The sequence below is a fragment of the Thermobia domestica genome, chromosome 11 (assembly GCF_964235325.1).
Source record: "Thermobia domestica chromosome 11, izTheDome1.hap1.1, whole genome shotgun sequence".
Taxonomy (NCBI): Eukaryota; Metazoa; Arthropoda; class Insecta; order Zygentoma; family Lepismatidae; genus Thermobia; species Thermobia domestica.
Window position 1 is genome coordinate 218,255,307 of NC_137464.1, and position 27,206 is coordinate 218,282,512.

Sequence of the window (27,206 nt, forward strand, 5' to 3'; positions counted from 1 at the left end):
AATATTTGCAAACGTTAAATGTTTAAACGCGTTTTTTTTCACAAACACCAAAATTTTCTTATGTACATAAACTATTCGTTTTTATTCAGCACTTTTACTTTTATCTTTATCAAGAAGAATATCCACAAGATCACTTAAAAACTTCACTTTTCAATAATTTAAAGTATGTCTTATAAAATAAATCTCTTGTTAGCAAACCGATAAAATGTGATTTCGCATACGTATAAAATATATTTTTTTCCACATCTATGTTTTCCATAATATCCTTTACTCGTGATTTCATAACGTTTTCATCCAAAAATAAACATTCATGTTCCATTTCATTAAAATATCCGTAACTATAAGCGGCACATAGCAAAATATCTTCTGTTTTCCACTCATGTATTGCTTTCTTTATACAGTTCGTGTCTACTTTATTTACACCGCATTTACATCTTATGTCCTTCTCCGAAAATATTTCAGTATCATCCATATATGATAATATCATCTTATAAATTTTTAAATTAATTTTCAAACAGTCAAAAACAATTTCACGTAACTGTATTAAACTTTCCATAGTTACTTCACTTTTTATGTAAACAATGATTAAATAATGCTATTCAAGCACCAAACTAAATAATTTTTATAACACCCAAACTAATTCATTCGTGTATCTTCGTAAAAGTTCAAGAAAGTTGTGGGAATTTTAACATCGTTCAAAAAACTTCGGCAATCTTCGGTAATCTTCGTATAAAATTCTTGGAATTACTTAAATTCTTGGAATTAATTAAAATTCTATAAAATACACGGTCATTTACCTTTTAATCACTTTTCCAGAAATCTCCAAACATTCTTCATTATGCCTACGTAACTATTCAAGGTTAAACTACTTCTCTGTCAACAATAAAAAAACTTAAACGTGCACCTGTGTTCTTCCTCTCCCCCAAACAAACAAGCTTTTCTTAGAAATTCCAAAACAATCTTGTGCTTACGTGACTAATCAAGGTCGAACTACTTCTCTGTCACAATATAAAAACTTTTAACACACACCTGTGTTCTACCTCTTCCCCAAACAAACAAGCTTTTCTTAGAAATTCCAAAACAAACTTGTGCTTACGTAACTAATCAAGGTCAAACGCAAATCCTGTCCACAATAAAAAATTTTAACGCACACCTGTGTTCTACCTTTCCCCCAAACAATATAAGCTTTTCTTAGAAATTCCAAAACAAACTTGTGCCCACGTGACTAATCAAGGTCGAGCTACATTCCTGAATACAATAGAAAACTTTTAACGCACACCTGTGTTCTACCTCTCCCCCAAAACAATATAAGCATTTCTTAGAAAATTCCAAAACAAACCTCTGCGTACGAGACTAATCAAGGTCAAACTACTTCTCTGAAACAATAAAAAATTTTAACGCACACCTGTGTTCTTCCTCTCCCCAAAACAATATAAGCATTTCTTAGAAAATTCCAAAACAAACCTCTGCGTACGTGACTATTCAAGGTCAAACTACTTCTCTGAAACAATAAAAAATATTAACGCACACCTGTGTTCTACCTTTCCCCCAAACAATATAAGCTTTTCTTAGAAATTCCAAAACAAACTTGTGCCTACGTGACTAATCAAGGTCAAACTACTTCTCTGAAACAATAAAAAACTTTTAACGCACACCTGTGTTCTACCTTTCCCCCAAACAATATAAGCTTTTCTTAGAAATTCCAAAACAAACCTCTGCGTACGTGACTAATCAAGGTCGAACTACTTTTCTGTCACAATAGAAAATATTATAAACAATGTACGCTTCTCTCAACCCCACCCACCACATTCTTCAACTACTTCTCTGTCAACAATAAATCGTTTAAAAGATTACATATACACACATCTGCGACATCCATTGTTCCCACCTGCGTACGTGTATACTCAAGGATAAACAACATTCCTGTCAACAATACAAATAATATAAACAATCAATAAAATATAATAAAAATAAAACATCTATTGTATACAAATATCGTCAAGGTTAAATAACATTCCTGTAAACAAAGACCTATTGTCAAATAACCTTCTCTTAACGCCAATGAATCAACTCGCTCTCTGATTGGCTAAACTACCTTAACGATAATCCACTACTGAGCATCATTTCAAATTTTGCTTGGGGGGGGGTCCTTGATATAAGTAAAATTTCGCGTTTTTCACTGATTTAATACTATTTTATTGATAAAATTTATATAAATCTCAAACTCATGGGGGGGAATTGCCCCTCCCTGCTTCCTAAATGACGCTTCTGTGTTGAACTCTTCTCTTCTTTTTGTTTGGTAATAAAGGAAGTAAGAACCTCAATAGCGCCTCTCAATAACGAAATTATAGTTGAATTTAACAATTACATCAGTTTATTTAGCTCACGTAATTTAATCGGGAATTTTCTCGCTGTATAATCAAGACAACTAGACAAGACAGGCCGTAGAAGCAAGTCAGTCGGCCTGCAGAGCCTGTTCGACCAACAATCAGTACAATGTAGCGTTATAGAGTGCGCCCCAAAAATAGGAACGGAAACTAATATTTATGAATACTGATATTACTGTGAGAAAATGCTATAAACAGTAATTATTTTGTTTATTCGGTTACGAAAAGCGTAATACTTGGAACTGAATATTACGACTAAAGGAATACGTTGTTATAGTTTTCTTCTTCATAATAATAATAATGAATAATTTATAATGCTAAAGAACTCAGAAAAAATGCGCCCCGTTCGGGAGAGTAATGCTCCTGGAAGTACGTTTTTTCGCGCGCTACTCTAGCCAGCTGTTTTACGTGCTATCCTAGCCAGCTATTTTAAGCTAGTCACAAAATTTATATCATGGAGTACAAGGGGAACAAGACGAGCCCTATATCATGGAGTACCGTACAAGTGGAACAAAACCCGGAGGGGAGTCCTGCGGGGCTTCTAACCCGTTCCTACTACTACTTATCTGCACAAAATTAAGTAAATCTTTTTTTTTAGTATTATTTTCCTCTTATTTTAATTTAAAAAGTGTTATAAAAATGTAAAAAAATCCTTGCGGGTTTGAATTCACGACAAGAACAATATTCGTTACTAGCATATAGTGCTAGCCCACTCGGCCACGAAGACTGACAGCAGCAATCGTTTGATTTTTGGTATTTGAATGCAATGTGGCAAGAAATGGATAATGCCAACCAATCAGAACTTCCGGGAGCATTACTCTCCTGAGCTAGCCCTGAAAAAAATAATCTAAATTTTATTTAGAAAAATTGAATAATTAATTATCACCTATAGAACAGTGACTTTAAATCAGTCAGCTGCGTCTTCCCCGTGTGATATATAAGAAGTAATTTTTGAACCTATTGTAAAAGTTTTATTACGTCAAAGTGAATCAAATCCATATGTCAATATATATGTATATATTCCAATATATAATTTTAAGTGTTGAGCGTATTGTGTAGTGATTTTGAAATGAATTAAAATATAAAAATACACATTTTATGTATCCTTTCAAAATCATTAAATTACACAATATAACGTGATGATATAAATTTATATTTTAAGGCATGAACATATTGGGCCTTATGCAGAGTCTTTCTGAAGTGTGATTAGTGCCATACTAAAGAGTTCGACTAACACGTTTCCTGCAGTAGTCAGGACTTTAGTATGACTCTAATCATACGTCAAAACGAATCTGCATGAGACCCATAGTATTTAACGTGTTCTTTCCATCTCTGCATATTTAAATGAGTGCAACTCAACAAGGCAGCCCATCAGGGAAGGGGCAAGGTGGGGCGCCCCCCAAGAGGAAATTTTACTTCGGAATATCGAAAACCCGAAAGAATTTTTACATTAGTTACAGCAAAATTTGAAATTATATTTGAAACGTCTCTTATACTTGCTACCTCTTGGAAACCACAACATGGGCGCCCTTGCTCAACAATATATTATTAAGCTGTTTCGGCACTAGTAGCCAGTTAGAATCTAGTATGTATTGCCTAAATGTTCTGACCTTGACTCTTGTCTTCCAAACCGTTTAGTCCAAATAGCATATTAGTGTTTACTAACCAACGCCGAGACAAACATACTTTTAAATATTGGCCCCTGAGTGAACGGATCTGTATGAAATTGAACGCAGAACCTTGAAAACTGTCGTATAACTTGCCTTTCTTTCACTTGTAGAAATAGCTCTCTTGTTTGGGGTTGCAATTCATTAAACATAAAGGAATAAGAGAGAAATATCAACCCCACGTTGTGAGTGTACACATATATACATGTAAGACCATATAAAAGAAAAATGATTATGACAAAAACAATATTTTGTTTATGGTATTGTGAACATCCCCTCAACTTGGGTTGAAATCTGCCAAGAATGAAAGTGTGAACCCATTAAGGGGCGTTTACACTTAGTCGATTTGCGTTCGATTTAGTTGAATTGACGTCACTTTCAACTTAATCGACCGTGTAAACGGGACTTCAACTTAATCGCTTGTTGATCGAAGGCGACTAATCGACTGGCAACTGAATTGAAAGACGTTCTATTTTCTGTGGTTGAAATAATTGAACACATCCATCGATCTGATTCGGCCTAGTTGCTTCGATTTAGTGGCAAATGCAGCGAGTCGATTTAGTCGTGCGACTAAATCGACCAAGTGTAAACGCCTCATTAGGGATGCACGCGAGACGAGACGAGACGAGAAATGCAAAGGTCTAGTCTCGTCTCGTCTCGCAGCTTCAAATGTTGGTCTCGTCTCGCGTCTCGTCTCGACTCGCAAATGTGAAGTCTCGTCTCGCGTCTCGCATAAAATTTTGAGTCGCGTCTCGCGCGAGACTTTCTCGCATGATCTCGCAGTCTCGCATATATTCTGGGTCAAAATTTTGCAATTTGTTATTCTATTGCTGTTAATGAATGATGATGTGATATTCTGTCCAAAGGCAGGTATTTGACCTAAAAGTCCCTTGGCAAGGTGAATCCATGGTGGTTTGCCATTGCTTTCCATGGAATGAATGTTCATAACATCCTAAGGAGACGGAACCTAGAGTTCAACATGATATCCGAACTTGTGTCCCGTCCGCTCCAAATTAAAAGAAAGGTTGTGCTGGAATTTGATTGCTGGACCATTAATTTTCGTAAATTAATAGCATAATTTACAGCAAAACCAACATAAATTGTTGCTGGATCCAACATTGTTTACCAGCTTAGACGTCTCCAGCAATATTTGGCTCTAAATTATCGTCGCCACTATCAACATTTACACGTTTTGGCCGTTTCCTTGAAGGGTGATTTTCCCATTATGAAGATGTTTTTATACCACCAAAAGCACTTGAAGACAACAAAAGAACTCCTCACAATACAATACGACCCAATTCTTTCGGTTCACTCGCACTTGTAGCAATGTTGCATTATCGCATTTTATCAACTTTCGCTTTCAACTTACATGGTGTTGCCAGATCTAGAAAATAAAATTACTGACAGATATAGGGTCATTCCTACCATCTCCCACCAAACCTATAGGGCCATCCTAGCAAAACAGTGTTTGAATTAAACTTCAGAACTAGAGGGGGATGTTTTTGATAAATATATAGAAAGAAAATACTTATTCCATGTAAAAATATCATGTTATTTCTGCGAGCCGGGCCGGCGATAAACTTTGACGAGAGGGTATTTCCCCGCAATCCCCTAACGTTAATCGCTAATAGTAATGTGAAAAAGACAGAAACAACAAAAATATCACATTTCGCAGTAATAGGGAGTCTTATTCGCTTTTCAGACCCAAAACAGAAGTTCATGTATTCGTGCGCGCCCGCGCGTATGTGTTTGTGTCGCAAAATAAAGTCCTAAATCAGTGCTGTAATATATTCCCAATTTACAAAGCTTTTCTTATTTAATGATGTTTAGAAACTAAAGAAGGCTTTAATTCTGAAAATCAACCTTGAATAATAATAAATCTCATAAAATGTCTATTTCCCCAATCACTTTTTTGTTCCTGGAGGCAACGCTCAACTTAGAAAACTCAATAAATGTAAAATCACTAAATATACAATTAAATGTAATTCATAAATGTTGCGAGACTGCGAGCCTTCTCGTGCGAGACTTAACCGAGTCTCGTCTCGCATGGTTTAGTCTCGTCTCGCGTAAAATTTTCACTCTCGTTTCGTGTCTCGTCTCGCAAATGCGAGACAAGACGCGAGAGACGAGACGAGACTTCTCGCGTCTCGCATGCATCCTTAGAACCCATTTTTAAAAATTTCGTTAAAAACTGAACATTTTCTTTGGGGCTTCCCGATCATCCGCTCTGCAAGAAGATAAAACCAGTAAAGAATATAATAGTTGATTTACCCTTCCAGCCCTTCCCCAATTTCTTTTAAGAGTTGAACGATAAATTTTCTGAAATTCGTTTGGTTTTGATACAATAAAATGCACATCTTTTTTGACTCTTTTCCGTAATCACCCATTTGGGATTGAAATCAGTCAAGAATAAACTTTGAATTCACTTCCTTATTAGGTATACAAGGGTGGGGTGAAAAGTTCTCGCCCTGACAATGAAAGACTGCGAATTTCAGTTCAAAAATGATTTTATTTTTCGACATAATCTCCTTTAACTTCAATACACTTGGTCCAGCGTTTCTCCAACATCAGTATTCCTTCCCGGAAGTGAGAGTCTGGAAGGCTGTGAAAATAGTCATCCACGACCCTCTCAACTTCTTCATTCAATGTAAAACGATTTCCAGAAAGAAATTTCTTCAAATTTGGGAACAGATAAAGGTCCGGTGGTGCAAAATCAGGAGAATATGGCGGATGGTCGAGCAAATTGTACCCCAAATCCCGCAGTTTTCTCATGACCATCGCACCTTTGTGCACAGGTGCATTGTCCTGGTAAAAGATAATTTTTTTTTCATTGCCGATAATTTTTTTATTTCATAATTTATTTCATAATAATTTCATTGCATAATTTTTTTCATTGCATAATTTTTTATTCTTCTTCATGCCAGGCCTCTTCTCGCGAATTTTGGCATCCAGCTGTCAAGAAAGTTGAAGTAATATTCGCCTTCTTCCTTTTGCTAGGTAATCAATTAACTGGATCCCTTTCGCATCCCAAAATACACTGGCCATGACCTTTCCGGCCGATACGATCGTCTTCGCTTTCTTCGGCGCTGCACCACCGGCTTCCACTCACTTCTTGGGCTGCTGTTTCATTTCTGGCGTGTAGTGGTAAAGCCATGTATCATCCATTGTCACAAATCGCCGAACAAAATCGGTCGGATCCCTTTTGAATCGGTCCAAAGATTGCTGCGAAAATCATTTTAGAATTTGCTTTTGGTTGGCAGTCAGCAAATGCGGCACCCATCTTGCGCAGAGCTTTCACATCCTTAGTTCCTTGTGCAAGATGTTTCTCACCCGTTCCGCCGCTATCCCCACACTCTCAGCTGTCTCACTCACCTTCACTCGCCTGTCGTCCAACACGATATCATGCATTTTTTCGATTGTTTCCGGTGTGTGCGGTTTTCGGCTTTCCTTCACGTGGGTCATCTTCGAGGGATGTGCGACCACGTTTAAATTCTGTTGTCCACATTTTACCGGTTGACATGGAAGGAGCAGAGTCCCCGTAAACTTTTGTCAACTTCGGATGAATTTTCGTAGGGGTTAATCCATCCAAAACGAAAAAATTGATTTACCGCACGATATTCAAGTTTATCCATTTTCACAACTAACACGCAAGACGTCTAACTGCAACAATGCCTGCACACAAACTACTTGAGAGAACAAATTCACACTTGTTATTCGATCAACTGAAAAGCGCCACCAGGCAAGAACAATACCATTTTGCTTATTGGAGTGCTATCTCTGGGTCAGACCAAGAACTTTTCACTCCTCCCTCGTAGATTATCTCCTCCAATGTAAGTATGTTTCTCTCTATAATTTCCGTTACAAATGTTCAATTTTAATGTAATATATCGTGCATTCTTAAGTCTTCCCAGTTATTTACCATACATGGAACTGAAATCAATAAAGAATAGCGTAGAAGTATATCCCTCTGATTTTTAAAATTATTTCCAGTTTCACGATAACATATAGAATTCATTCTGTTTAGATACCCTATTTATATTTTTTAACATTCTTCTTAATCCCATGTGTTTGGAATTAAAATCAGTCAAGAGTGACCGGTGAATTTTGTTTCTCAATGTGGTATGGATCACTCCCCCGCTCTCTCAGATTAAAAATATATTTTCAACGTACCTTTCCTAACAATATTAGATTTTCTTGGAATATGGCGTGTACTTTTTCAGGCTTTACGATTATTCTCACTACTTGGATGTAAAATTAGGGGGTTAAAAGTGAGGGGATACGCGGGAGGACGGCGTTACCGCACTTCCAAAAATTATCTCTGGCATCCCACCACTTTTTAAATAATTACAATGGGCAGATAGGCACGGAGGGTGGGGTGATGTCATGCGTCTCCATACCTTTTCAGATCTAGTTTACCTCTGTTTAAAATTACTCGAAATCTAGAGGATGAAGTTCTCTCGCCCTTCAGGGTTAAAAAAAAAAAAAAAAAGAAAAGAAAAAAGAAAGAAAGAAAAAAAGAGTTCTATGAGAACTTTCGTAAATATTCAATTTTAGCAAAATATGATGTATGTGTTCATTGAGATTTGCACATAATCCTTACTCTTAGCCATTAATGTCAGTCAGATATCAGGATTTATTTACCTCCTCACCCGTGAATATTTAAAGAAGAATTCTATGGCAACCTGCATAAAATATATATACAGTGGCGTAATTATGATTTTGTTTCGGAGGGGTTTTGCTAACGTTCGGGGAGGCTTTGCCTGAAAATGTGAAAATTCTACAAGATATTTATTCATATACTTTACTATACTAAGTAAAATTTCGGGGGAGGCTTAAGCCCGGAAGCCCCCTAAATACGCGCCACTATATATATATATATATATATATTGAAAAATTTCGAATCTCAATTGCTTGTAACTCAAAATGGCCAATAATAAGGGTGTATACTCTCCCTAATTCTATGTTTTCGTGAATATTTATTAAGCACTGTCAGATTTTTATACAACATTGTACTTCTTTTTTCGGAAATTAGAGACTTAATCCTATAGTTAGGGATGGAAATTAGCGAGATGGAGAATCGCTGACTTTAACAATTCATTAGCAATATTTGCGTTGTGCTATGATCGAAATATTTTGCTAAAACCGTTACGGAATGATGCCCAACTTGGGGAAATTTCCTGCTCTTCTCGTGTTTACTACATTTTGATTGCTAACTGCACGTACTGTTTATGTTGTGTTCGACGCGTCTGTCTCGTAAAGAAGAAGAAGAAAATGTAGACAAAAGGAAAGGGAGTAGAAATAGATTTTCTCGTATACAGAAGATAGTGGCTAGAAGTGAATTGTATTGTTTACCTTTCTGAAGTGAAATAATATTTGCGTATATTTATCTGAACATGCAAAATATGAAGTAGAAGACGTTCAGAAAGGTGAATACTGCGGGAAGAAGTCAATGTAATTTGTTTACAGTGAAAATTTTCGACCCATTTTAAAACATTCGAACGAAAATTTGGAAGTTCGAATCTTTTCGTAAAGTTAAAGAATTTGATGCTTGTTGGTACTGTTGTATCATGCTGCGAAGAACGTGTTATAATAAATATTAACGTTGAAACTGCTAAGTGAAATTAGTCGGAAGTTGAATATATAATAGACTACATTGTTTTGTGACCTACGCCAACACAATGGCTAAAAGTGGTGATAATCCAATCGTATTAAGTTTCCACGAAACCTTACTTCGTAATTCGGATATTGATTTACTTCGTGGGCCTCATTGGCTGAATGACAACTTGATAAGTTTTTATTTTGAATATTTAGAAAAGCTTGTATATACTGACGATAGTGGGCTTCTGTTTATTAGTCCGGAAGTTACACAGTGTCTTAAAATATCTCCTGTTGAAGAATTACGGGTGTTTTTAGATCCTTTGAATTGGAAACAGAAGGCTTTTATTTTCATGGCATTGAACGATTGTGACACTGTTGAATCTCCTGGTGGTTCACATTGGAGTTTGCTTGTTTTTAGTAAACCAGAGGATTCCTTTTTCCATTTAGATTCTTCAAGAGGTAGTAATTTCAAACAAGCCTGGAAATTGGCAGGGAATTTACTGAAATTATTTTCTCCTAGTGGAGGTGGAGATTTCAAGGAGTTAGATGCCTTACAGCAAACGAACAGTTACGACTGTGGTATACATGTCATTTGTAACGTGTACTATGTAGCAGAACATTGTCGGAAATACGGTAAAGTTGATAGTTGTGGTAAGATTGACGAGATAGAAGTAAGCAAGAAGCGTAATGAGTTATTGCGGTTGATTCTAACTCTTCGTGATGAAGAGGAAAATATAAACACATGAATATTGAATGTCACTCGACTGGACGAAATAATGTAATTATATTGTCCTAACTTGTTTAGAATTGACAGAACAATTTCTATCATCACAATACAATTGTAGAATAAATTTTGTATACTAATATAGGGAATCAGGCTGTGTGCCTTGAGATGTAGAAGTACAAATTAAAAATTTATTTATTTATTTATATAATTTAAAGTAAACACATCCATATTTCTGTTGGTGGACGGATGTTATTTATATTATGCACATGTTAATTAATTGTTTACTAAGTTTCTTATTTGTCAAGTCAATGTTACAGATTTTAGTGGCTAATAATATTATTAGTAATTAATATATGTGATATTTGGACCTAGAATCAAGCGTACTATGTGACTCACTATTCCTAGAACTTATTTTTTAAAAATATTTTTATATTCATTGCTGTACATCAGCAGATACTGAATATTGATTTCAGATTCTGAATACTGATTTATAGCTTAGGACTCAATATAGTCCGTGCTAAACTAGATACAAATTAAGAATACTGTACTGGGTCGTTTTTGAAAATTAACAGCTGATTGTTAATTAAGTTCAAGGAAGTTCAGAAAGTCATCTGTAAACATATAAACAACGTTGAAAAAAGCGGTTCATTACTGTGTCATTGCAGTGTAAAGCTAGCTTGTGGTAACCACCTAGCACAGGTTGATGGGATTTTTTTGTACCTTCTTCCTTTATGTGCATGTACCTATACTGTCGTGCGGGCCTCCAGCTTCACTCTGCTCCGAACCGGAATAAATCCTAAGCTGTCTTCTAGTAACTGCTTAGCATAAGTTGGTGCATTTTTCACGCACTTATTTCTAAGTTTATAGTTATATTACGTTATAAATATGTACATGGAGGAGTCAGCAAAATAAATAGCTTAGAAAGTACTTTGAGAATTTTAGAATACGTCATTTTCTAAAACTCTCATAGAATACGAGCTAATTTCCTGACCCATGACTCAGGTAAACAGATGACCTTTATATAAGGATTTTCAGGTTTTGAACATCTGAACATCTCAACAACTTTCATCTGTTCCATGTGGGGTATGTGTAAGAAAAAAGTAGAATGTAAATGGAATTCCATTTCTACCAAGAAAATGAGTTTGTTACATAAATTTGACCTTTTTATCTTCTTTTATACATAATCAGAATCAGTCGGCCAGCGTACAGATGGAGACTTGGTTGGATTGTGTTCGTTATGTTAATTTAATTACGTTGCTGTTATCGTTCATGAGCTTTGTTATTACACTTTTAAAGAAAACTTACATTTTTCCATTACCATTAAGTTATTTTCGTACCTTTTAAATGTAGTAAATTACATTCTGTTATGTTTCTATGTACCAGTATGGTCTGATTGTTTTCCGGTTGTAAGGATCAATCTGTAACAGAAGCAAAGTAATAATACTACTGTGCTGCAATAATATGGGGACAATTGTCTTGAGAACAGGGAAGCAATTAATCTGATTGCTCGTGCTTGGGAGTTGTATCTCTGGTGCCTAGTAAGAGATAAGTGCTCTATGAGCGTAGTTGGCGCTGAGTTTGTCCAGCAATAAAATACCGGTAATCGCGATTCCTGTTACAATGACATAAAGAAATTATTGTGTTTGATTTACATATAAATGTGGTGTGTATAATCTTAGTACTGTAAGTAAGTAGAACATTTTTTTCTTAAACCTTTAACCTGACCAAATCTCCAGACAAACATACTTCAGAGGAAGCAAATTGGGAAGTAAATTTTATGTTCACTCGAGCAGACGGTTCTAGCAAATAGAAAATTTATAGTTAAAATACGATGTAAAACATTTTTCGTGAAGAAATGAAAGAGTGAATAGAAGTAATTACTGTTAGTGCACAGCATATTGAAATGAATTTTGAGTAATAGTGAAAGTATTGTATGTATAAATATGCTCTTGCACTATCCTCGTTTAAGCGTATACTCGCCGTCGCTGACACGCCTGCTACCTACGGACGCAACCCCTCGCTGCTGCTCTCCTACCCTGACTCGGTTAGATAACATTTGTGCTTTTTAGTGCCCAACGTGTACAAGTTGGTTGATGCCATACGTCTACACTGTATTTATGCTGAACCTTTTGAAGTCAATTTGCAAGTAATAATGGAGCTCCTCATTTAGTGCATGCTCTGCTAAAAGAAGTACAAAGCTCTAACCTAACCTGAGAATGTAGGAAATGTGTCAACATTTAGTAGAACCGTCTGTTCGAATAATATCTAAAATTCATAATCAGAAATACACAAAAGACCAGGAATATAATGAAAGATTCTCAATTTTTATATATATATATATATATATATATATATATATATATATATATATATATATATATATAATGAAATAAATTAAATTCGTACGTTTAAATGCAAACTTAAATGATGATAAAAATTAGAAACCACAGAAATAAAATTTCCGAAGAAAATTACTGGCCGACTGATATTTGTAGATTTATTCCTATATATTTTATATCATTCTGCTTCATTCAGGGCAGTATTATATAATATTTGCTTGCAAGTAATAAAAAATCATGTAGTGTCACCTAATTTCAGTGTTCCGAAGATTGTGTTACGTTTGAAAAGTAACAGTGTGCATGAACTTTAGATTCTCAGCCGTAGTAGATTAATCGTTAGATGAGCGATTGTGAATTGAGTAGTAATTAGTCTTATTTTTCTTTCTTTCTTTTTCAAACATTATAGCTCTGAAATAAGGAAACATGTTTCGTTTTACTAAGATGGCGAAAACCTCAATAAGAGTTCGTTTACGCCATTTTAAAGTAATGTAAGATGTTCTGTGTTCTTGAGATGCAAAGTTGTGATTCTATTAAATCATTTTAAGGCCTTTACTACGCTCTCCACAATTTTCTGAATTTTAGTACTTTTGAAAGTCGAACAAATGGTACCTACGAAGTTGTATTAATTGACTTGAATTTGAGTTTAACGTCCCTTCCAACAGCGAGGCTATATGAGACAGGACCTACTGATCAACGTGGAATCCGAACCACATGATTTCCCGCTGGGAATCAAACCCGGGTCTCCCGCGCCAAAGGCGCGTACGCTAACCGCTTAGAAAGTGGTATTAACTGGATTAATAGTCTTATTTCCTGTTGTGATGGAAATTGCTTAGTTTATTACGTTATTATTTGGGAACACTCAAATTTATGCACAGTTGGAAAGGAATCTGAAAGGAAAAGCTATTTCTTGTAACATTTTTATATAAGTATTAAAATGCGCACTTTCCAGAATTCTTATTGTTTTTTGTAGATACAAATAATGGAGAGTGTAGTGAATACTTTGAAGCTTACCTAGTGTTTTTTCCCTGTCAAAATCTAAATAAAGCAGTGCGCCGAAGCCGGAGAAAGAGGTGTGATACGACTTCGACATATATAGCCGAAGAATTACTCACGTTTTGATACAGAGGGATTGCTGCCGTAGCTTCGAATTATCCTTGATATTGAATTATGAGTCATATACGGCCAATAGCATTGTACTTAGATTCGATTTTATTTTTATAAATCATATACTATTAAACCAGAGTGAGAACAATAGTCATAATAGTGTAGGTTATAAAAATATTGAGAATGCATTTTTGCTTTTAAGTTTTTTTTTTTTTTTCTCCAGCCGTTTTTATGATCGCTTGACTAATAAAAATATGCATTGACGTTACTTAGTTCTGCATATTGTGAAAGAACACAAGGCTTCCCAAGAATGAATGGTTATGCGATGTTTAAAAGCGAAATTGTTTGTGAACTTTTTTGCGTAAATCGTACGGCATTTGCAGAGTAGTATTAGTACTTAATTTTCTTTTAAAAAGGGATATTACATACTTTCTTCATAAATAAAAGTTAAAACTGCAAATTATTAGATACATTTTCATGATAGGTAAGCGTAATATTATACTGCTTGTCCTTTGTGACAGCTCGCTGCGCGTACGTGGTGCTCAATGCTGTGTTTTGAAATGAAATGAAATGAAATCTTTGAGTTTTACGTCCCACGGTTATGCCGGTTAGGCTAATGGAGACGGTGATGATGAGTGATGAGTGAAATGGTGGAATGAAGAAAGTGGGAGGAAACGGGAGAACCCCGAGAAAACCCACGCACACGGTGTTTGTCCACCACAAAGTTCACTTGGCGGGGGCTGGGATCGAACCCGGGACCCCAAGCACCAAAGGTGAATGCTCTACCACTGAGCCACCGCGGCCCCGGCAGCTTTTTGAGTCAAGTATTAAAAGAAAACGAGTAGAACAAGTGGATTGTTTGTTGTTCCGTATTAACATAAACTAAATGTACAATACTTATTTAAAATCACACTTATGAGGAAGACAAACATTATTGTAAATTACATTGGTACGATATTAAAGTGCGGTAAATCCAATCATTTCTCCTTCTCACTTTATTTCTATAGGAAACATTAACTTTCACTGCGGAAAACAAAAATTTCCTTATAGCTGTAGCGAAATTACTAACATCAATATTGGACCTTGTTTATAATTACTGAACTTACTTTTGTATATCACGTTTTATTCATGATACGTCTTCATTTTGAACACGTGACACTTTTATTGTGATAACTTTAATAGTAGTAGTAAAGAAGAAAGAATATATATAGTAGTAAGGAAGAAAGAGAAATGTTTTTAGGTTTATCATGTGATTAGGGATACTCGCAGAGAAGAATCACTTTCGGACCTACAAGTAACAGAGATTATCACTTCCTCCACATACTGTTCAAGAATTCCCTTTTTATCCCATTGTTCGTCTAAGAGTTTCTTCGAATGTTGAACATCATCAGCTCAATTTTCCGCAGTGACACACTTGATTGCTTCTCTTGTAAGTCTTTCCACTTCTGCCACTGTAAACTTTTTATTTTCCCTCGCGACGTATCTTTTTACTTGTGCCCAAATATTTGTATAGGGTTTAAGTGGGCATGGTAAGGGGGGAAGTCTTATGACCTGGTGACACTTTTCCCTTGCTAATTCGTCAATTCTGTACAAAGGGATTGTGGGCTTCTATAAGGTCGCTAGTTGTATTTCTGCCTTCTTCATGTCATGCTCTAACTGCACACTGGTATTGCAGTTTAGCCAGTCCAAGACCTCAGACTTCCGGGACAGAGTTGTTTGGGGCTTATCGAGCATTACGGAATGATACGGGGCCTTGTACATAACGATGATGGATTTAGCAATATGTTTTTCCGAAAGATCTTGGAACCACTTTGTAAATGTATCGGAGTTCATTTCCCCGTGAAAATCGCGATTTTCTTTTTAAGATCTGAAAATGAGGAGGCAGTTTTGGACAAAACCATGAGATGTGCCAGCATAAAGAACAAGTATTCTTTCCCCCCTTCCCTAGTGATGCGTTCATTGTATTATGCGCAGTATGGTCGGTCAAGCCTTTTTCTAATGTGTGGCCTGCGTTGACCCATGTCTCATCTAACCAAACCACATTATTATAATCACATTTCTTCAGAACTCTGAGGTACCGACAACGCCAAGTCACGATGTCACTTCTTTCCATCAGCACTGTGCGTTAGGAAAATTTGTTAAATTCGAACTCCAGGTCCATGAGGCAGGTTCTAAGCAAAAACTTACTTCCGTGGAACAAGTTCGCTTCTTTAAGATTGTCTTGGCGCTTGCTTAATGTAGGATTTTCTTTTCGCATATAATACTCGTAAATGTGGCGACGAAGGGGATCCCGCTGGAATGAATCGAGGTTTGTGATCTTCTTTTCATAGCAACGATGTTTTGCTGGAGTTTCCATCAGTACCTGTTATGGCCCAGGCTCGTCCTTTTCTTGTTCTTCCTTCTTCTCAAGTTCCTCTTTCTTTATTTTTTCTCTCCCACTTTAATTTTAAGGGCAGCCACTGTCGTTTCTGTAAAATGATTCACATCAATAAGAGAACCACCATTTTCTCTTTCCCACTCAAAGTATTCGCGTGGTGAACACACATCTCGCGAGCTTGGCCTCTTAAAGCGATACCCTGTCCAATTTTTGAATATTTACAAGCGAGTGAATTCTTCGTCGTCCCCATTTTCGATTAACGGGGTTTACACTGTTTGCCGCTTCATCCATTTCGGAGGATGTATGTACACAGACACACACACACAAATTAAGAGAGAAAGATTTAGAAATAAATAATGCACTAAACGCTAAGGTATACACAAAACACGGAATTACTCACTGCAAGTAAATCTCAGTTCTATAAAATTAAATGTCACAAAAGGGATCTAATATATAAGAAATGCTGTCAGTAACCAGTAAGTCCACTACTCAAATTGACATTCCACTAAAACAATGTGCATTTGTTTATATCCAAATTGGCAACGTGCGGAAAAGGTGGAATGTTTACCATTGCGGAGCGAAATAGATGAGCCATTATAATTGGCTGATCGTGTCCATAGAAACATTTCTTGTTGCATGCCTGTTACGCCCACATGCAGGAAAAAAATCGGAAGAAAGGACGTATCAAATGAAGTGTAAATTTCTTTATTTATCGCAGTTTGTTTGCCAACAGTGAGTTCCGCATAGTATTAAAAGAACTGTGCTGAAAATCAGACTGTTTGACATATTCTGAATACCTTGTCAGGCCTGTTAACGAACCTAAGATTATTACTTTGAAACTGACAAATGTAGGTGCGTCCGTCCTCACGTATCGACTCATGTAATTTTATGGAATCATAAGCTATGAGAGGATAATGCTTTTTCTCTACATTATTTCTTCCCCTACGGTACCCAAAGGAAATTAAGTTAGGTAGTTTTTTTGCAATTCCCACATTATATATATTTTAATAATCACAATGTTCAGATTTCCTTGAATATGATGTAATTTTAGGAAGTGAAATTATTCTTTAATCGTAAATCAGCTGATTTCTGCAAGAAACGTATTCTGCAGGTTTTTTTTTTTGGGGGGGGGGGGATAGATGTTCTTTCCATTAACGGTTGCCATGGAATCAGTTAAAGAGTACTCATTTTTGGTGCGGAAGGTCCTAGTTTGATCCCAGGGTATGTAAGTTTCTGGAGGGTAATAGATTTTCATGACTCTCCTAACTTTTTTCTCCACCAATTTTATAATCTTTCACTTATATGTAACTTCCTTTACTTTACTATTAGGCATAATCGCGGAAGGTGATAATAATAATAATAATAATAATAATATGTAATGCTATTGTACAACTCTTACGATAATATACACGGTTATTGTAAATGATCCTTTCTATTTCAAAGTTTAATAACTTTATTTATTTATTTACTTATTCACAATGACATGCAACTTACCTTAAATAAAAAGAAAAGCTCATTTTTTTCCCATTAGATACATGCGTATTATGTTAAAGATGCTCAAGATGAGTGCAATTTGTAATATGGCACAAATCAAAACAATAGTATAGGCCTAAATCTTGCCACTCTCTTTCTAACATCTCAAGAGTCAATAAATGCTACTGTTTCTTAAATGCATACGCGAAGTTCAGGTAAATTGTTAGATAGGGCTGACTGATACACTTGGTTTTTAACATAAAAAAAAGCGGAAGGGGAGGGGAGGGTGGTCAAAGAAGCAGAACCTGATCCTCACAACTAGCTTCTCCTATTCATTGATTTGGTAACCTCTTGAGTTTCTTCCTGCCCGTCCAGCTGGTAAATAAATTTTCTGTCTCCTTTGCCAGCTGCAGGGAAACTACAGTGTCCTCCTCGAAGAACATAGGACCATACACTCTTTTACGAATGACTGCACAAAATACGTTTACTTTGGGGGAATCATGGATGTCTTCATAACCATAAGAATTTTCCAAAGCCCAGACCCACACATTTTGTTTGTTTACTTTCCCCGAAAAATAAAAGTAGCCTTACCATTAAATACAACTAACTCAATGAAACCATGTATTTTCATAAGATTTTGCATCGCAGTGCAGAACTGAAGTCTCTTATCCTTGTCAGTACAGTCAAGCACTTGCAACAGTTCCAATCAGTATGGGTGAAATTTCAAACGTTTTCGCAGAATCTTCCACAATGTTGTCTGTTTCCAGTTCAATTCTTTGCTTGCACGAACCATTGATTTTTGTGGGCTTCTGGCAAAAACACGTTCAACTGTTAGCTCATGAACTCCTGTCCGGCCTGTTGCAGATACACTCACTTTCTTTAAACTGTTTGTATTGCTTCCGAATTGAGTTCCCGCTTGGTGGAACTAACCCGAACTTCGTCCTGAGATTTCATTGACAATAATTACAAATTGTGTTACATGAAATTCAAGTGCACAAAATGCTCTGTTTTCGTTTTCTGCCATCTTGATTTACTGACGCCCTAGCGGCGAATGCGTAACTAAACATCAGCTTTGCCAGCCACTAAAGCTTTTTGAATTTTTCGTTCATTTAGTATAAGATGCATTGTGTTATGAATAAATAATCATGAGTTATTAAACTTTGAAATTTGGAAGAGCATGTACAATAGCCCTGTATAACAAATATATAGTTGTTCCATGATAGAGTAACTTCTGAACAAAAGGTGCGTATTAAGCCAGACATTCTGACTTCCATCGGAAGTAATTTGGAAGAAGTGTACAAAGACGTATAGATAGTGTAGACGGTTTGCTTCACGTTTGATATCTCAATAAAATACAATTTAATTTTTTATGTTTCATAGTGTATGTTTTAAGTATTTAGCCATTATTTTGAATGTAGTAGTATGTTGACATTGTTAAAATTCATTATGTGGCCGAGTAATATTCTAGGTTAAAGAATTTAGATATGAAACAAGATATCTCATTTCGGGAACGTATAGAGTGTAGGTATTATATGCCATTAAAAAAGAGCAAAAATGATGGTAAAAAAGCAGTATTATGAATGGTTTTCTGTCTGTGAGATTGGTTAACTTTCAGTTACTACCTAAGCTTCATTTATTAGGTCAACTAATAGGTGTGTCACAAATTTACACTCTTTCTAACATTACTAAATATAACGCTTTGTCAGTTTTTTTTTAGTGGAATGGTTAGAGGTGTGTAGTACCCATATCTTTAATTGGTTTCTGGTACTTGTTAGATCCTTATTAGTACGTTTATCGAAGGAAATAGTGCAATGGAATAATTGTGTTACGTTAACTTAAATGAAACTCAAGGAGAGCAAATTATTGATTAATTATATAAAATAAAATTCATAAATATTCTGTTCATAATATTTGAGGTATTGGAAAGTGATCAGTTATTTCAATGAGTCTTTAAGTATATATAGTTTATTTTGTTTCATTTTATTTTACAAAATATACATTGGTAATATGATCATCTTTTTTTATTTTTTTTTTAATGACCTTTTGCCAACGATCATCGTAATGCAAAAATTGTTCTTTTGGCAAAAACTGATTCCAACTTCTCTCGTGTGTCATCTTGAGATAGGAAGCTTATGTTCTGTATACTGTGTCGTAAATGTTGGAATAAGTGGTAAGCAATGGGAGCTTTATTTGGTGAATATCGGGGATGAGGCTGGACTTTTCATTTTAGATGCGTATCGCCTCTCCTCTCCCTTTGAACGGAATTTCCAGACGTTGAACTAACTGTACTTAACATTATTGGTGCAGTTGCTTACAATAATTACTTGCCATTATAGTCTGATGTGCTTGCATAAGCTTACGAAGAATGATTATCGTAGGTATTTGACAACATAGACAGTAGCACCTTTCTGAAGATAAAATCAATCTTTAGAAGTCGAAAGAGGTATTTGCTTTACCGAAAGCCACTGTTTTCTTGCGCCAGATTTTTATACAGATTCTATATTTCATCAGTTAGAACGCGCTCTAAGGATTCATTTCTTTATCAGCACTGTGTTATTACAAATCTCTGTATTTTGTTATTATGTAATATGTATGAGGTAATCAAGTACCGTCCTTGTATACCTGATCAGTTTTCTGTAAATGATCGTGGCTAGTTGACCACGATGATGGCGCAGATAATGCTCCTAGGGCATCGTCATGCAAGGTAGTCAGTTTTTCGGAGGAAGGGCAATCAGAGAGAGAGAGAGAGAAAAGAAATGTTGGGCGGCAAGTATCCTAAAGCATCGCTGGCATTTGTTAACCTTCAGTAGAGCTAACAACGGTGGTCTTACTAGCGTTCTTTCCTTTAAACAAAAATGTACCAAGTTTACATGACTTGGTCCATAAGGAGACAACCTTACCATTGTGTTTTACTTTTGTTGACATTTACTTAACCCATGAAATATTTTGAAAGAATATCGTGTTTAGTGTGAGCTACCGGCGCCAAATACAGATCACTACCTTCTTCATCGTAGTCCCAACTTTTGGCCAGATCTGTGATCTTCAACTGGATTTCATTTTTGACAACTTATATTTAAAGACAGACCAACGAACACACTAACGTTGCACAGGGAAAAAAGACATGATGAACTACTTTACTTAGCTAAAGTTTCATTTTATTGATGAGAAAATTAAACCATGTTCTATATGTTATGAGGTGAGTAGTTCATAAACCCAGTCATACTATCACTAAAAATTATGTACTACATCTGTACTCTTGCCCCACACTTTTAGAGTTTATTTTTCGATTATGGACATCACTACATTGTAGATTATGGGTAGAGAGAGTGGTATTTCGTAATTTACAGAAGAAATTTATTAGTCGAAATAAAAGGGACTAGATTCTTATTCAATAGTAAGTAAAATCGGAATAACAATGTAAGCAGTAGCAGCCAGGCGATGCATTGTGTGTGTGCTGCACAGTACGGAAAATGATATCACCAATGAGATACGTGTTTTAAAATAATAATAATAATAATAAAAGACCGGATGTCTATCGGTCACGAAAATCATGAAAAAGTCACGAAATCAGAAAACGGTCATGAAAGTCAAGAAATTTAGCTTTTGGGTCACGATTTTTTTTATCTGTACAAATATACGTACAGACCAGAAAATTGTGTTATGTAAACGTCAAAATTAACCACCATAAATGTCTACGGTTGGCTTTAGACGGTACCAAATCGCAAGCAAAGTACGCTTCTATCGCGTGCATGAAAATTCGGCCCATGCCGCACCCAAATTCGCTCGTGAGAATGTTACTAAGTTTAACCCTTCTAAATTTTATGGGAACTATAGTTCCCACCTAAGTTCATTATTTTTTGGCGGGCTTACTTTTGCAGCTAGAAGATTGAAATTTTGTACAAACATTCAGTGTATACCCTAGAATTTACCATATTTTTTCAGCTCTATACCTTAACATGGGCGGAGTCCAGAGGGGGACAAGGGGGGAAATGCGATTTTTTCAGGGAAATTTCCCTTTCCCCTCAAATTTCCTACCTCTGGTACATGATGGGGAAATTTTAAAAATACGATGTGAAAGAGTGTTCCATTCTGAAAAGAACGAGCTATGAAGCATGGTCCTAGGTCAATTAGGGACGTCTCAGGACATTTTTATCTGAGAGCCTGTGTAAGCAGACATGTGCAATATTCTGGGAATATGCGTAGGGCATCGGTAAATTTTTTCCCGCCCTTATTTTTCAAGATAAGAGCGTGAATTTTGTACACGCAGTCAACATACCAGTTGCTATTTCCTGAATTTTTTCTGATGTCTGCGTTAACACAGGGGCGGCTCCAGAGGGAGAAAATGGGGAAGGGATTTTTCTTGTTAAAAATTCCCTTTCTTCCTGATTTACTCGCTTTATATACACGAAGGAGAGATGCGAATAATGCCGTCTGAAAGGTTGTTCTATTCTGAAAAGAACGAGCTATGAACCATGATCCTAGGTTAATTAGGGATGTCTCAGAAAATTTTTATATTTCATCCGGGTCATTTAAGGCAAAATCGTCCACTGTGGGGAAATTTTAAAAAAATTTCCCTCCCTTACTTTTCAAAATAGGAGCCTGGAATTTTGTACACGAAGTCAGCATGCCCGTTGCTATTTCCTGATTTTTTTCTGATGTCTACGTTAACACAGGGGCGTCTCCAGAGGAGGAAAACGGGGTAAAAGGGATTTTTCTTGTTAAAAATTGCATTTCTTCCCGATTTACTTGTTTTATATACGCGATGGAGAGATGCGAGTAGTACCTTCTGAAAGGTTGTTCTATTCTGAAGAGAACGAGCTATGAACCATGATACTAGGTTAATTAGGGACGGCTCAGAAAATTTTTATATTTCATTCGGGTTATTTAATGTAAAATGGTCCATTGTAGGGAAATTTGTTTAAAAAATTCCTTCCCTTACTTTTCAAGATAGGAGCCTGGAATTTTGTACGCTCAGTGAGCATACCCATTGCTATTTCCTGATTTTTTCTGATGTCTACGTTAACACAGGGGCGGTTTCAGAAGGCCTCAAAATTTAAAAAAGGGATTTCTTAAAGAAAAACGGATTTCTGCAATTTTTTTCCCTCAGGTGTATCATAGGGACATTTAAACAGTACTTTTGAAAAGGCAAGCTCTATTCTGAAGAGAACTAGCTATAAACCATGATCCTAGAGTAAATAGGGACTTGTCAAGAAATTTTAAAGTTACGTTTTGTGTTTTTAGGCCTATTTGGGGTGCATTTTTTATGCTTTCCCACAGAGGTAAAAAAAAGAAAAAATCCCTCCCTTACTATTCAACCTATGAGAACAAAATTTGGTACAGTTGTTTAGCAAACTAAGTAGTAGTTTCAAAAAAAAAAATAAAATAAAATAAAATAAAATAAATAAATAAGGCTTGTGTATAGACCCATGTGGGACCCAGATGGCCCCAAACATCTTTTTTTTAAATTCCAAAAATCCCGATTTCCCCTCCGGTACATCATAGGGACATGTAAGTGGTACTGTTTGAAAGGCTGTTCCATTCTGAAAAAACGAGCTATGAACCATAATCCTAGGGTAAATAAGGATGATACAGTCGCTGCTTATCTGAGACTAAAGAAAAACGCTAAAAAAAAAAAAAAAAAAAAGTCAGAATTTAAAAGGGTTAATGGTTTGTTAAAGAAAAGGTAACGAAAAAGTCACGAAATTTCATTTTGAAATTTTAGTAGACACCCTGTCTAATCTAATTCTTGAAGTTTTTTTTTGTCTCCCAATCGGACGAACAGACAGGATAAATATATAACGAAGTGTGTTAAATTAAGCTTCTTAATGAGTAGAACGCATTTCGAGGTTTAAAACTGTCTTTATGTTTGCGCCTTAATGTCTGTACCGCAGAGAGAGCAGGATCCTTTGAAAAACAATGAAAGGTAGTGCTTTTTCATTGCAACTTGTGCTGTTGTTTTGACAAGTTACAACTACACACCCAGAAGCCATTTTATTCAATAGACGTCCACTCAGTTTTAACAAATAAAAAATAATAGATATAGTAAAACACAGTCACAAAATAAACTAACTCAAATTGTTGTTTTCAACCAAGACGTATTTCTGATTTCTTGTGTTTGTGTGCTCCTTGAGTTGTCGCCATGTGACATTATAGTCCGATCACTGCTTGCGAAGAAGAAAAGGCGTGGTTGACCCTAGCCTTGTATAGAGTAGTCTTGGGTATCAATGGCCCTGAGATTTGGTTCGTGTCTGTTCCATGTAATAGTTCATGCTGTTAGGGAATTGCTTACGAAACTAAATCTAACAACATCGCAAACAGTATATCGAACTCAATCTGCGGTACCAACGGACTTCGTTTCTGGAAGGTATTTTGTAAGAAATTTCGTGCAGTATGAAATATCGTCTCGCTGTACCATATTCCTAAGAAAAACATGTTTCAATTCATTATGTTGAGATTCAAGTGAAACATTGAAGCTGAGTCATCATATACTTTTTTTTTCTTTACGATTTTAGTAATTGATTTGTTGAGAAAATAGTGTTTTATATGTGCTGAATTACCGATTCCCACTGTCATTTATGTAGTCACAGTCGTCTTTAAAAAAGTTATCTACCTAAAAATTTCTACAATGATAAAGTAACACAAGATGCGCCTTTTTAATACAAATCGTAAATCTTGAACTTCAAAAGAACTTTATAAAGAAGTGGATAGATTTCCGTGATCGTTATTGTTAATTTTAATATACAACAAAAGCAGAGAAGTATTGCAGGGTTCCTATTGCTCAGGGAAAATTCAAGAAAAAGGGTGCAAGTTTGGGAAATTCAGAAAATTTTGTAAAATATATTTTTTTAACATCAATTTAGTACACCAATTTTAGCTTAGCCAACCATTATAATACCTATTTGTTTTTTTTATGCTGTTCTTTCTTGTACATGTAATATTAGTGATCACAGTATGGGACGTTGCTCAGATTTTTATGGGAAGTAAGTGGAATGTACGTGTGAGTAATTGATTACTGTTTGTAGAATAAATGTTTTTATATATAAATATTTACCGTTATTTATTCCTGATTTATATGTCAACATCATCCGTCACCTGTCATGAAAGTCAGGGAATTTCCTGCCAAACATCAGGGAAAGTGAGGGAAAGAGATTTCTTCAGATCAGTAGGAACCCTGTATTGGAAGTTGGTGTAAGATGAGCATATGTTGTTAAATAAATATCAATAGCTAAAACTGGCAGTAATTCAATATTATCTACATGCGAAAAAATGAACCGTGGCAGAAGTCGAAAACACCTTAGTTCAACTGATTCTTGAGCTACACTTGTATTTTGTAAAGGAGTACGATGTTAATTCAGTTCACACATACCATAGAAGGAAGGAGGAGAAATTGGCGAAATGTGCTGTATATTTAGACCCAGAGTTGTATAGTAGAAATGAAAATTTACGAGGTATATGTTTTCGTCCGTAAGCATTATAATACCGTGGAACCCCATAGCCTAAGTTTTAACACTTTCAACAAAATGAGGAATGTGAGTTGGCATAACAGGGCTTTTTTATCTACTCATTTTCGTAAAATGTTACAAATTTAAATCATCAGGTTTAATCATTATGAATGAACAAGTAATTTGTATTTCTGTGTACGTTTTGAGGGCAAAAGTGTAGAAAGATGTTGTGGTTCTGCCATGACACAGGAAATTAGATTACTTGCATTTACTTTCATTTAATCAATCGCGTACATACTTTGGTTTGTAGAATCTCAACAAATATATTTCTTACAGTAGTTTTAGGAATTCAGATATTGGTGAGAAATTTGAATATAGATATCTGAATTGTGCAATAAGCGTTTTTTATTTATTATTATTTTATTTTATGAAAGTAATGTTTGGGATCTCTCAGATCTCGTTTGTATTCTATGGTCAGAATAATAAATGTGTACATGTAAACAAATATAAGAATGTTCAAAATTGTTTTGTTTGCATATTGTTGTTTAACAGTATATTTTCATATAACATTATGGTCATAATTTTTGTGGTCAGTTGGAGAATATTCAACAAAACTATGAATATTTTACATTTTTTTTTTAAGAAATATAAAATTGTAATGTACTTTGTGCGAAGTTTTAATTCCAAATTATATGTATTAACTTATTTTTGGATGTATAGTTATGTTGTGCAACAAATTTGTTTAATACGCGTGCTGAATATATATATTTTTTATGTTTAAGTAGCATTGTTGTAACAGTATAAGCTTTAAATAAACAATAGTGAATTCTCATATACAGCATTGTTGTAGACTGACTGACTGTTTATAATAATTGAAAAGATTTGTGCAAGATGACAAGATTTTTTAAAATTAATATATTGAGTCTAATTTATTACAGTAATTAAATACTACTATGTTACTAGATTTGATCTTTTATTTAAAACACTCTCTTTCCTGTATGTTAAAAACAGAGATACTCCAATCAGTTGAAATTTCAGTATAGTAGATTTTGATGTTTCTTTCCAATTAAAACCGTGTTTACTCGCGTAATAATCGCACCTTAAGTTTGAAATAAAAAGTACGCCAAAAAAAAAAAAAAAATCCCCGCATAAAAGTCGCACGAGTCCGAGCAAAAGACCTTTTCGTGTTTACAGAGTGACCTATCTGTTAACAAAGATCAGGCACTTACTTCCACCATCCATTCTGTACGTCCATCTCCAAGTATGACTTGTCCCAGTATTGCACCTGTTTAGAACCACTTCGTCAGCTCTGGCATTCCTTCGTATTGCCTCGAGGGTTTCAAACATCTGGTTGTGATTCCAAGAATCACTTCCTGGATGGCAGACAGCCTCTGGCGTCAAAGTGATACAAATTACCTTCGTTGCTACGCGACTTTCAGTTCATTGACATTTATTTGTCATTACGGTAGTTGGAAGAGAGCGTGACCTGGCCATTACGTGTTCGAATGCGACTTACGAGAGCGGAGGCTATATTTTATTTTTTTATGTTGACACAATGATATATGTGTCATAATTCGAAATTGTTTTGATTGTAGTGATAATTGAACGGCAGCTTTCCTCGCGTAATAGTCGCAGTTGGACTTTCGCATTAAAAAAATGGTACAAAAAGTGCGACTACGCAAGTAAATACGGTAGATAGAGCAAATGGTGTTCGGTTTGGCATGTAAGCTGACAGAATTGAAGATTCAGTAATATAGTAAAATATGTTAGCTCTGTTTCTGCTAAAGTTGGCCTCCTTTTTTGTAGGCGCTGGATTTACTACTAGGCCCGGGCCTAGGAGCACACCTTGGACGAAAATTCAGTAAACAAAACAAAAATTTCTAAGTTGAATTATAATAATAATAAGAGATCTTTTTTTCGCACACTTCGTCGTGTAAAGAACTATTTAAGATTCTCAATTAGCCATGGCAGATTGGCATCACTCCTCTCACCATGGAGGGAAGGCTGACCCAAAAATACAGTGATGAATCATAGACAAACGCCAAAAGGAGAACGTTTTAAATTTATGTTAAAGGTAATTACTTACATCTAC

The 27,206-nt window shown here is 35.5% G+C and overlaps 2 protein-coding genes across 2 annotated transcripts in view; both read left to right on the plus strand.

The window, feature by feature from the left end:
- dor (vacuolar protein sorting-associated protein 18 dor) overlaps window positions 1–27,206 on the plus strand; it is a 184,034-nt gene that overhangs the window by 103,983 nt on the left and 52,845 nt on the right. The gene's annotated exons all lie outside the window — the stretch shown is intronic.
- On the plus strand, window positions 9,279–26,076 carry Den1 (SUMO peptidase family member deneddylase 1). Its single transcript, XM_081731639.1, has one exon. It carries the CDS (start codon window positions 9,733–9,735, stop codon window positions 10,396–10,398), a length of 666 nt encoding a protein of 221 aa, XP_081587765.1. The 5' UTR covers window positions 9,279–9,732; the 3' UTR covers window positions 10,399–26,076.

Excerpts from the sequence above, each read along its gene's own strand:
- Den1 (XM_081731639.1), top strand. The coding sequence starts at position 9,733 with ATGGCTAAAAGTGGTGATAATCCAATCGTATTAAGTTTCCACGAAACC.